General features: G+C 53.0%; 1 protein-coding gene across 1 annotated transcript in view; it reads left to right on the top strand.

Moving 5' to 3' along the window:
- Window positions 1–11,029, top strand: part of KCNC4 (potassium voltage-gated channel subfamily C member 4) — a 35,242-nt gene extending 24,213 nt beyond the window's left edge. Inside the window, exon 4 of the mRNA XM_036076427.2 lies at window positions 10,605–11,029. Coding sequence (XP_035932320.1) covers window positions 10,605–10,630 — 26 coding nt within the window. The 3' untranslated portion in view covers window positions 10,631–11,029. The remainder of the gene's footprint in view (window positions 1–10,604) is intronic.
- Window positions 11,030–11,839: the final 810 nt, after the last annotated feature.

Below are 11,839 nucleotides of genomic sequence, written 5' to 3'. Positions count from 1 at the left end.
GAGGGGACCCAAGGAGATGCAGCTGGGGTCCCTGGTGACAGTCTGATGACAGACTTCTGGAGGGGAGAGGGGCGGCGCGCAGGGGCAGAGAGCTCAGTGAGAGAACAGACCACCCCTCCGCCTCACCTCACAGAAACAGTGGACAGTGCGGTCAGGGAAGAAAGGCCGTGGCTTCCTCAAAAAGCAGGAGCCCAAACTAGGGGGCTGGTTAGGAGAACAGGACACCGGTGTCCAACACCGACGTTGGGAGTCAGACAGACTCAGCTAGAGTCCCGGCTCCATGACTTCCTAGTTGTGTGACCCGAGGCGAGTTACTTAACCCCTGTGAACCTTTGTTTCCTCCTCTGTCGAATGGGAGTGAGGATAGCACCCACCTCACAGAGCTGTTGGCAGAGCTCAGTGAACACACCTCTAAAGCCCTGGGCGCAGTGCCCAGCACAGAATCCTTGCCTCCAGATATTGGGGGGCAGGGGGAGTGTTGTGGAGTGACTCACCCCAATAGCCCACCCCAGTTCGGTTTATGGCCTCGCCTTCCGAGTAAGTGCTACGAATTAGCCTCATTTCGGTAAAGCCCTTCTCTTCTTGGGGAGAAGGCGGAGTGGACAGCTACCACGAAGGCTGGGCGATACATCCTATGCTCTTAGAAACGCATTCAGGGATTGGTGTTCTCATTCTCCTTGTTTCACGGAGAAAACTACAGTAGAGCCATGTGGGGTTCATTTCTCCAAGGTCACACAGCCGATGAGTGGCAGAGCTGGGATTCGAACCCAAGCCGTTTGGCTCCATGAGTCCAAGGCTTCGCTGCTTTTTAAACGGAATGGGGCTTCTAAGTCGGAACCGAAAGGGTAGGGATTTGTGCTTTTAATGTTTTTCATTTCTTTCATCTCAGTTGATTCTGATAGCAAAGGTATTGTTTTCCCTTTTTACAGATAACCGAGGATTGAGGAAGTGAGTGATCTGGTGGTGCCTGCCCCCCACCCCGACGCACACACACATAAAAGAGGACATCATTAATTAATTAGCATAACACCCAACTCAGAATTATTGGTTCCTTCCTCTGCAACCCACTGAGTTTTACTGTCTGAGGCTCAGAAGGGGCTGACTGGGATGGGGTCCAGTCTGGAGACCAAGTTACAGCAGGACTGGCTCAGCCTAGAGAAGAAACGGGATCCCCATCTAAAGTATTTGATGGGCATCCAAGGAGAAGCGGGTTTAGCTGATTTTCTGATCCCAGAGAGCAGACCTGGGACCAATAGGTGGAAATGTCAGGAGGACAGATCGGGGTCAAATAAAGAAGAACCTGACTTCTTGTTTTCCTTGCTATTACAAATTTCACACACGGTATTGAAAGCATCCCATACCAAAGCAACAGGGAAGGAAGGCCCCGTCACCCTCCCGTAGTCCTATGCTCCTCCTTGGGAGGTGACACTGTTAACATCTGTCTTGGTCCTTCCAGGCCTTGGGAAAGAGAGAAGCTTTCTAACAACTGCCGAATAGGAATGGCCGCCCTGTGGGCATGAGGTTCCCATCCCTGGAAATGTCTGGAGAACCACTGGGTGGTCATGTGCCAGGGTTCGTGGGAAGAATTTCTGCTGGGCGTGGAAGGTTGAATTAGAAGACCTCTCCCAGTTCTCACACATTCTGCCTGGAGGCTTGGGGGTGGCATCACGCAACCCTTAGGGGTGCAGGCAGGTCCGGAGCCCAGGTCTTCCTAACAGGACCTGGATAAACTCCTCTCCCAGCATGATTTTCCTCCAAGTCCTTTACTCTGGAGGGGAACTCCCTGCTAGTCTGCCTCTTTCCAGCCAGCCATGGGTTGTATGCCAGGGCAGAGACTGGCATTCGCGGTGCATCTGGGCCGATGACTCGGTTGATACCCCAGGCTTGGGTTGATGATGTGTAGCCGGCACCTGTCCCTACAGCCTCCCGGGGCCCTGACAGCCTTCTCACCTTGACCACCTGCCTTCCTTGCCAGGCTCCGGGCCTTTGTGGGATCAACACAACAGGTGGCCCAAGAGCTGGCCCAGTCACGTGGCGTTGTGGTCACCACACCTAAGCCCCGGACAGCGTGTGTTGCTCTAAGGGCCACAAGGGCTGCCAGGGAGGCTGGGACCCTGCTCTCTCCTGGGGAACCTCAGCTGGGCCTGGCCATAGCATCACGGGCTGAGGAGAGGGAACCAGAAGGAGAGCTGTCGTGGCTCCAGGTCAGAGGGGTCAGAGGCCTTCTGCTGTTGGTGGTGGAAGCTTCTCCTTTTCTCACAGGGCTGAGGGACCAGCCTGCACCCCTCCCCCTCCCCTCACTCCCGGTCACCAACATTACCTGCCTTTAGGGCTATTCCCTAAGAGTCTCCCCAAACTGCAGCGCTCTGCTTTTTGCTGAGTTAGAGTCCCTGCTTCCCTCCATCAACAATTCCTGGTGTGGGGAGAGGGGGTGGCCAGAGGAGGTCCCTTCCTTTCTCTCTCTACACACTCTCCCCTAGGTGATCTTGTCCATGCCTACAGTCTGAAACACCTTCTAGGACCTGGTAACAGCCAAGTTTGTAGGTCCGGCCCAGAACTCTCCTCTCAACTCCATTCATTCATTCGACAAACACATAGTGAGCTTTTTCTCTCTTCCCGGCCCTGCTTTCCAGGTTGGGTGTACATCAGTGGCCAGAGCGCACAGCCCCTCTCCTTCCTGCTCTCCACACCCACTCACCTTGCCCGCTCGGGCCCTCCCAGGCACCTGCTCATGACCCAGCCCCCGCCCTGACGCTGGGCTCTGAGTTCACGGCCCTCCCCTCCTCCGTGTGCTACCACCATCCACCCCGAGGCTGAGCCAGAAACCGGGGTGTCGTCATTAACCCCTCCCTCTCATACCTTAATTCACTCACTCACTCACTCACTCACTCACTCACCACACATTAAATCTTTACCAAAGGCCCTTACTGCATCCTGGGGCACTGACAGTGAACCAGGCTAGCAGGATCCCTGCCCTCAGGGAGCTTACATTCCAATGTCATGGGGGAGACAGGCCAAAAGATGAGTAGATTACAAAGCTATGTAATGATCTCTCCCATGCTCATTCCAACCCATTACAGTCCTGTCATTCCTAGCTCTGAAATACACCTCGCAAGCCCTCCACCTCTCACTCTTCCTCCCTGGCTCCCATCTGCCTTTCTACAAGCCCGTCTCCTCCCAGCAGCCAGATAGCGCTTCTTAAAATGAACACTAGGATCCCGTCACCCGGGCTTAAACCCTCCGTGTAGCCCGCACCCACCCCTACAGCCTCCTGGGGCCCTGACAGCCCAGATGCAGGGATTCCCACTGCATCTGAATAAAATCCGAACTCTGTCAACGTTAAGGGGGGCCCTCAAGGGCCTGCGGCTCGTCAAGCCCCTCCCTGCCTCTGCCCTGTCACCCAGGCCTCTCTCCTCTCAGCCACTGAGCTTTTCTTACACACACCGTCTCTTCCAGCTTTAGTGGAACACTGTGCTCACCTCACCGGACTCCTTTGCCCAGCTGAGTTCTCATCCCTCTGCTCTGGCTTTAACTGTCACTTCTTGGTGGCCCTCTCCAGTGCCCCGTGCTGTCTCCTACCACTGCAGCTGGCTCATTTTCTCCCAGGGGCTTAGCACGCTTTGGAACAACCTATTTGTCTCTTGCCCACCTCCCTGTAAGTACCTGGGGCCCAGCACAGTGCAAGGGTCTCCATAAATACTGTGTGAATGAATGAACAGGCAGACCTGGCCACGCCATGAGCAGCCACCGAACTACATCCGCTCCTTTTCCTCCAAGCTGTCTCCAGCTGGCTTCTGCACCTCACTTCTAGGGCATTCCTGGGAGTCCTTGGGGAGGAACGTGAAAGCTCTTCTCTTTACATTATGCATTTCCTGCCTGAGAAACTGTCAGAATAATGAGAAGGGCTGCGAGAGAGGGAGGCTGAGAGGAGAGCTCTCGGAGCTCTTCCTGCTCTTCCTTCTGGAACTTGGCTTCCACCTACCGTTTGGGGAACTTGTGCCGGCCCCCTCCCCCACCGCAAGCTACCTGAGGGAGCTGATTCACCTTGGCTCCCCTCGGGGCCCTGTCCTGCATGGTAGGTGCTCCCCCTGGGACGTGGGAGTGAAGGAAGGCCGTGATGGAGGTGGGAGGGATGAAGGCGTGATGAAGAGGGGAAAGACAAGGCTGGCAGGGACAGGGGTTAGGGTGAGGGAAAGAACACGTGTTGCCTGGCCCAGCGTGGCCCTCAAGCCAGTCCCCCTCCCCCGCACGCACTCTTTCTGGAACTCTGAGCCTCCGGTCCAGCTCAGGCCTCCGGGTGGGACGAAGGGGGTCCTCCAGGGGCATCCTGAGCCTTCAGCTCAAGAGCCTGGGGCCACTGGGGTGTAACTACCCCTGAGGGGACCTCTAGGGACCAGAGCCTGGGATTCCTTAACTCGGGGGCAACTCCATTCCTTATGCCCCTAGAGACCCCCTCACACCTCTCCCCCGCTTCTTCCCTTTAGGCCCCAGTTCCAAGGACAATTACTTCAAATTCAGTATCAGTGATCAAATGTTCAAATCCTACAAACAAGGGAATCACACAAAAACAGACTTTTCTCCATGCCCTCAGCCCTCACCCAAGAGGGGTCAGAGAGGAGGTGTCCTGCCTGGCCCAGGCCCGGCCAGCCGCCCGTTGGGAAGACCAGGGGTGAGCCCAGGAGGCCCAGGAGGCCCCAAGGAGCTGTGTCTGGACTAGCTGTTGCCATGGTGGCCCTCCCTGGGGTGGCGGCTGCCTAGTTGCTATGGAGAGAGAGCTTTGCCGCCGCCACCACTCTCAGCACGGAGAAGCTGCCCCAGGAGGCTCGCCCTTCCTCGGCCACTAGACGGCCAACCTGGGGGCCCGTCTGTGCCACCCTCCCAGTGCACTAGGGGCCACAGCACCAAGGAACAGGAGTCAGAACTAGCCGCCTTCCCAATACCCCAGCTGCATCCAGCCTCATGCCTCAGGACCGCCTCCTCCCCTGAGGGACAACACTGTACTCCTGGCAGATCGATTAGGCACCTCATTTCTCTCAGGACACCCCTAGAGGTGGCAACCAGCCCCCAGGGAGTCTGGGGGTAGGATGAAGTGGGTAGGGTGTGTGTAAGAAGGCCCCAGTGGTACCACTCTCCCTCAGGACCTCAGTGTGCCGGACTGTGACTAGCTGATTTCCCTGGACAGAACCGGAAAATTGGTTTCTAGAATCCTCCATCTCTCTTCCTGGGTTTTTCTCTACCCTAACTAAATGCCACCCCCTTACTGCATCTCAAACACCCACACATTTCCAGGGCCCTTCTGTTCTCTTCACCCTCTCTTCATGGTCTAATCCACGCATCTATGAAAAGTATCTTGTGCCAGTCATCCACACTCTAGTATAAATTAGGGTCCACGCATATTTTATTTCCCAGGACACAGGATTACTAGACCTCCTCTCAACTTACGGAGTAAGAAAGAGCCTCCTTCTCTGTTGTAGGAAGTCCTGACATCAGAGAGCTCCAAGCAGGGTAGTTTTTTGTTTGTTTGATCAGAGGAGAAAGCAGGAGTTCCTTGTGTGAATCAAATTAGAGGCCAAGGTTCTACAAGGAATTCTGGCTTCGCTTTGACTAATAAAAGAGAAAATGGAGCGCAAAAGGGGAATCAGAAGTGATATGCAGTAGGAGCTGCCTCTGTCTAGAAGAGCCTTTCTCTCCTTTTTATCCCCTTTCCATATTCCAGTGTTGAGTCCTCTGCCTGGCAAATACTTATTCATCCAAGGCCTCAAGGCCCACTCAACTGTCACCTCCTCCAAGAGCCCTTCCTGGACTCTCCCTTTACACTCTCACAGTACCTTGTACACCTTCCCCCCGCCATTATAGTACTTAGCACAGGGATAGCTTATCGCTTGTTGACTCATTTATGGGTGCTTCTCTTATTAGCGCTCTTATCTCCAGCCCCTGCTCTGTGCTCAGGAGCTCAGTGATGAATGAATGAGCAGACAGGGAATGAGCTAGTTGCTCACTGCTGACTTCTGTTATGTGCACGTGTCATTCTAGCCCATGTCTGGTCTCAGAATTTGTCCAGAACCATTCCCTGGGATGCTGGGCCTCTCCCTCTACCACCCCATGACAGTGTGCCAGCCAAGTCTCCCCTCCTGCCATCAGAGCCCCCAACCACAGCCCCCAACTCCCCTCCACTTCCCAGGCTCTGACCACCTGGGCGTTTCTCTCCTGGTCTTAATGGCTTTGGACTGGTTATCACTGGAGTCTACCTGGGAAGCCTATGAGCTTATGTCCTGGGTTCCTCTCTTCTCCATCTTCCACAGGCTCAGTCTTCATGAGAGTGTTCTTTTAGGAGCCTCCTGCCCTCTCCGACTCTCTGAGTGCCAACGTGGGTAAAATCCCTGCTGCACGAGGGGGCCATAGAGAGAGAGACTGGAGACTGTTGTTCCCACAAGAGCCCAGGCCAGCCCCGTGCCATTGCTTGGCTTCAGTTTCCACATCTGTGAAATGGGAATTAAACCTTCCCTGCCCTCATCCAAGGGAGGTATGAAGGTTAAATGAGGAAGTGGGTAGATGGGTCTTCTGGAACCCCTAGAGCACTACCTGAGGTGAAAGGTTATCATTCCTCCGACCTTCTCTCAGGGATTGGGATGTTCCTCCAGAAGAGAAGAGCTGATGCCTCTGGAAAAAGTAAGAGCTCACACTGAGTGCGTAACAGGCCACGCATTGTTCTAAGCCTTCTGTGTGGATGAATCCTCAGAAGAAACCCAGGAGGTGAGGGCCCTAAAAGGCCAAATCACTTCCATTTTACAGATAAGGAACCAAGGCACAGAGATTAGCCTGACAGAGATCTCACAGATAGATTTCCCATGCTGATTTTGACCCGAACCCATTCTGCCTGGCTCTGGGCCCCACGCCCCTGGCCACACGCAGCCACAGGATGGAGCAGGCCCCCTCAGCCCTGGCGCCACCACTCTCATGGATTAACTGCCCACACCCAGAATTCTGGCCGCCCCAGGCTTTGCTGCTCATGACCTATGTGACACCGGGTAAATGACTTAACCTCTCTGAGCGCTGGCCCCCTGCCCGCGAAGTGAAGCAGATTGTGCCGGGAGGAGGACACAGAGGTGGAATGCACGCAACAGCCCACCAGACTCAGCCACGCGGACGGTGCTCTGGGCATGTCCCCCATTTATACTTAGAGAAACAATCGGGGGAGTAGGGCTTGGCAGGCCTGACTAGAAACCCTTTTCTAGAAATCCTTGCTAGGGCCATTCACTGTGGGGGTGACAGGATGAAGACAGTGTCCAGCATGACGCAGGGCCCTATGACGTGAATGCTCATGAGGTGACCCTCTGGCGTGGCCATTTCCCTCTTGGTAACCCAGAAGCAGTGATACCTGTGTAGGCCTTCCCAGGGCAGTGAGATGTCAGAGAGAAGCCCTCGAGCGGCGTGCCCCCTCCCCTCTTCACCAAGTCCTGTCCACACACACCTGCAAGCTGTGGGGCATAGGAGCCAAAGGGCGGGGAGGTAGGAGAAAGCACTAGAGGAGAGGCAGAGAGCAGGGATCCTGGAGGAGGAAGGGGGGGGAGAGAGGGGGAGGAAGAGGAGGGAGGGGCAGAGAGGAAGGGTGGAAGATGGAGGAGTAGGAGAGGAAGCGTGGGGGGAGGAGTGAGAAAATTCGAGGAGGGGAGGAGGGGAGGAGGGAGAAGGAGGAGAGACCAATCCCGACTGTGGGACCTAAAATGAACTCAACAGGCTGGAAATAGAACAGCTGGGCAAACCCAAAACACTGTTTGGGTGTCTGCTGAGCAAGCACGTGAATGAACAGAACTGGGGGAGCAATTCAAGGAAGAAATAGATCATTTCATCTCAGAGGTAGGTCAGAACAGGAGGCGTTCATTCCAGCCCGCCCAGATTACTCAGGATTCTTTTTCTGAGGGTGTTTTCTTTACGTAAGCATTATTTTTAACAGGCTGCCTTGCTGGTTGGGTTAGCCTGACGCCACCCCATCCTTGGCAAGTGGAAGGTTTCAGTTACTCGGAGACCAAGACCACTCTGGATTTTTATTGTAACTGTGGCCGTGTCTGGCTTCAGCGGAAGGAATCTTAATCCACTCTCCAAATGGAGGCTTAGGACGCTGAGCTGTGTCATGGGAGACCACCTTCCCTTATTAGAACAAAACCCAGTTCCAGGGTGGGCCAGGACTGGCCTGGGGGACCCTGCCTCCCTCAGCACCCCCAGGGCTCCATGATGCCTTTTGGTGGCCTCACTTGATGCCAGCACACTTCACCCCGGGAGGTGCGTTGCCCACCTGAGGCTCTGTCGCGGGGCCCTTGCCCTGGCCGTCAGTGGCACCGCCTCTCCGCTCCCCACTCCCCACCCCTGCCCCACCCCGCCCCCATAGCGCTCTTTCCATCTTCCTCCACCCTTCCAAACCCCCGGCTCTCTTTCCCACCTAGGCTTCTAGGGAGACTCCTGGGTCTCAAAGACCATTTGCTGACTCTCAGGGCCCATGAGCCCCCTGAAGTTGCAGCCAAAGCCATTTGTATGTCATATTCCACAGGAGGGATTCAGAGCTTTCCTCAGATGCCCCGGGGAGTAGTCTGGAAGTTAGAAGTTGGGCCAGCACAGACTATGAAAATAGCTGGAGCCAGGTGGCCCCTGGTGGCTCCTTTTAGCCTGCCTGAGCAGTCCTCCTCACTTTGGGGCTTTTGCTCCATCATGGATTTCTCTGAGTTCGACCCAGCTCTCCCTGGGACTGACTGTGGACAGGAACCCCGGGGGCTGGAGCTCTAGCCTTGTGTTTACCACTGGCTCTGCTATCTTTGGCAAGCTCCTTGCTGAGCTGCAGCATTTGTCAAGTTGGGGGTAATACTGCCCACCTTAGCAGGTTCTCCCAAGGCTCGAATAAGATCCCGTGTCCCAACTGCTTAGCCCAGTACCTGACATTTCATAAAGCTTAACTTCCTTCCTTCCTCTCTGTCTCTTCTTTCCTGGATGAACACTAAGGAACCTTTCCAAACTGAGCAGGTAGACTCCACTAGAGGATCTTTGGGGAAGACCTAAGCTGGAGAGAAAGAACACAGGCCATCCCACAGCCTGTCCAGGAGGCGCTGGGGCCGGAGGCTTAGCTCTGGTGGAGGATGGAAGAGAGGAAGTCTTAGAAGGCTGGGAGCTGGCAGGTGTGGGTCCATTCCCCCAAGTTCTGACTCCGTTTCCTCTGTTGCTCTGGGCTCCAGTTGTCATCAGAAGGCATTGCCACGGAGCCCCTGTTGGTGATCAATTCATGGCGACAAGCAAGGGGAAAGTCTTATCTCCAAGGAGATTAGACCAGAATTTTCCTGTTTCATCTGGGTGGTTAGTCCAGGACATGGTGATTATATATAACCCCAAGTGGAAATGGGCCCCCAGTGTCCATTGCCTTCCCAGACTGAACACTTAGAAACACATCAGCTGTAAGGAAGCTGATTTGAGACCCCTCGCCCCCCACCCCCTCTGCACACACCACCAAGAGAGATACTGATTGCAGAGCCATCCTGAACTCTCCCCTTCCCCTGGGCTGCAGGCTCTTGGCTTAAAGCGGCTTGTTCTGTGCACTTCAGGTAGAACTAGAAGCAAAACAAGTTAGCTTCCTCTTCTCTGACATTGAGGAGCTGGGGGACCAAGGAGGGCGTTTCAGAAAATTCAGGAGTTTCCTTGCCCTTGTGTGACCCGCCTCTCGCCGAGGCGAGAGACCAGCATCTTTGAGAATGCCCATAAAGTACTTGGAGCTTCTCAGATGTAAAGAGCAAGAGAAACCAAAGCCAGCTCTTATCTCCATCCAGATGATGGAGATGGGGGCGCCTGGATGGCTCAGTCAATTGAGCGTCCGACTCTTGATTTCACTCGGGTCATGATCTTAGGGTCTTGAGATTGACCCACGTGTCAGGCTCTGCGCTCAGAAGGAAGTCTGCTTGAGATTCTTTCCCTCTGCCCCTCCTCCTGTTCTCTGTCTCTCTCAAATAAATAAATAAAGCTTAAAAAACAAACAAACAAACAAACCAAAACACAGCCCAAGTCTGTGCCCTTCCTCGCCTCACTTGGCCAGTGGCTGGGTTAATGCCAAGCTGAGATTCCTCTTCCTTTGTACTCACCTGGCCCCAAAGGTTGCCAGGGTATCAGCTACCAAGCCACTAATCCATAAAAGCCATCTGCACCCCTCCTCAGATCCCAGAAGGAATCTCAACTCTGTCCTGACCTCAGAAGCCGCCTTGACCCCTTTGTCAGTGCTTTTTTCGCTCTGGGTCTGGGCACCCCATCTGTAATTTGGTGCCTAGGAAATATTTTTAGCTACCAACCTTGACGCAGACTTCATCCCCATTCACCACAGGGGTAATGAGAGGGGAAAGAATTGGAAGATTCCAACACCTGCTTGAAGGGTCTTCCTAAAAGACAAGTCTGACCATGTCCCTCTGTTTCTGAAAACCCTTCTATGGTTCCCTGTCAGATAAAGGTGAGATGCCCAAGACCATGTGGCCCATCAGGCCTCAGTCCCCGCCCCTCCCTCCCCACACACCCAAAGGGGTGTTCTTTGAACTTGGGCACTGCTTTGCCGTTGGTCACACTCTTCCCTTACCTTACAGGGACCCCCACTTGTTCCACCTTGTGAAAACTACTCATCTTTTGCGAAGTCTTTCCTGATCCGCACATCCCACCAGCAGAACTCAGGGCCCTCACAGCCCCTGATGCACCTTTACAAGAGCATTTGTTTGCACTTGGTATTTACCTGACTGCCTTGCACAAACCTTTTTAAGAGCCCTAGCTTGGACTCACCTTTTCTGTACTTCTGCTAACTGGGCCAAGGGACCTATGTAGATACTAGGATATTAAATATATTAAGAAAAATTATCCAAAATTTAGGTAAGGCCAGAAGGATGACTGTATATTCCTGCAATGTCATAGCGAAGCTTTGTTTAACAGACCTATGCAAGGACTATTTAATTCTCTAGAACTGTTGCTATCAACATAGGACTTTTGAGCACTTGACATGTCAAGTGCAAATGCCCCAGGTTAAAATGACAATATTTTGGACATGTTGGATCAAATAAAATATATTATTAACATTAATTTCTCCAGTTCATTTTTACTTTTGAATGTGGCTACTAGAAAAATTTAAATCACACACACATGGCTCGTGTTCTATATCTCTTGGACAGCACTGTCATTGCGTGACTTTGTCATTTGCCTTTATTAATAAAGAACACAGACTGTCAAGTTGCATGTTAACTTGTAGATTTTTTAAAAAGATTTTATTTATTTATTTGACAGAGAGAATGCACAAGCAGGGGTCGCAGCAGAGGGAGAGGGAGAAGCAGGGCTTCAAATCATTCAAATGATTTCTGTCTGGTAGGCAAGAGAATCCCAGTTTTATTGCCCTGCAAGACATTTACCAGATTTGTCTCTAACTTACAAAGAAATTTATCTTGGTATGCCTTCCTTTGAAATGCAGTTCCTTGAAGGCTCTTTGAACCACCTTTAGCACCTTATTGGTTCCCTCATTAATTGATGAGTTCAATAAAATCTTTGACACATGTTCATCTTATATCTGTAGGAGACTCGTGCTATTAACTTTTTAGAAATTATACTTAGATCTCTATCTCCTGTCCAGCTTAAGTGCACGGACTGAATTATTAGCATACCTGGTAGTAAGTAGGGGCTCAAGAAATGTTTGTTGAATGAGTAAAAAGCACTTGCTTGGACTTGGGACCTCATGTTTGAACTGCCAACCACACTTTGCAGTGGGATCCTTATCTGCCATATGTCTGGGGGTGGTGGGGGGTGTGTAGGAAAGATGAGAACCCTAAGCTATTTGGGTGGT

The sequence above is a fragment of the Halichoerus grypus genome, chromosome 5, assembly GCF_964656455.1.
Source record: "Halichoerus grypus chromosome 5, mHalGry1.hap1.1, whole genome shotgun sequence".
NCBI classification, from domain to species: Eukaryota; Metazoa; Chordata; class Mammalia; order Carnivora; family Phocidae; genus Halichoerus; species Halichoerus grypus.
This window is presented reverse-complemented; position numbering and strand designations above follow the sequence as displayed.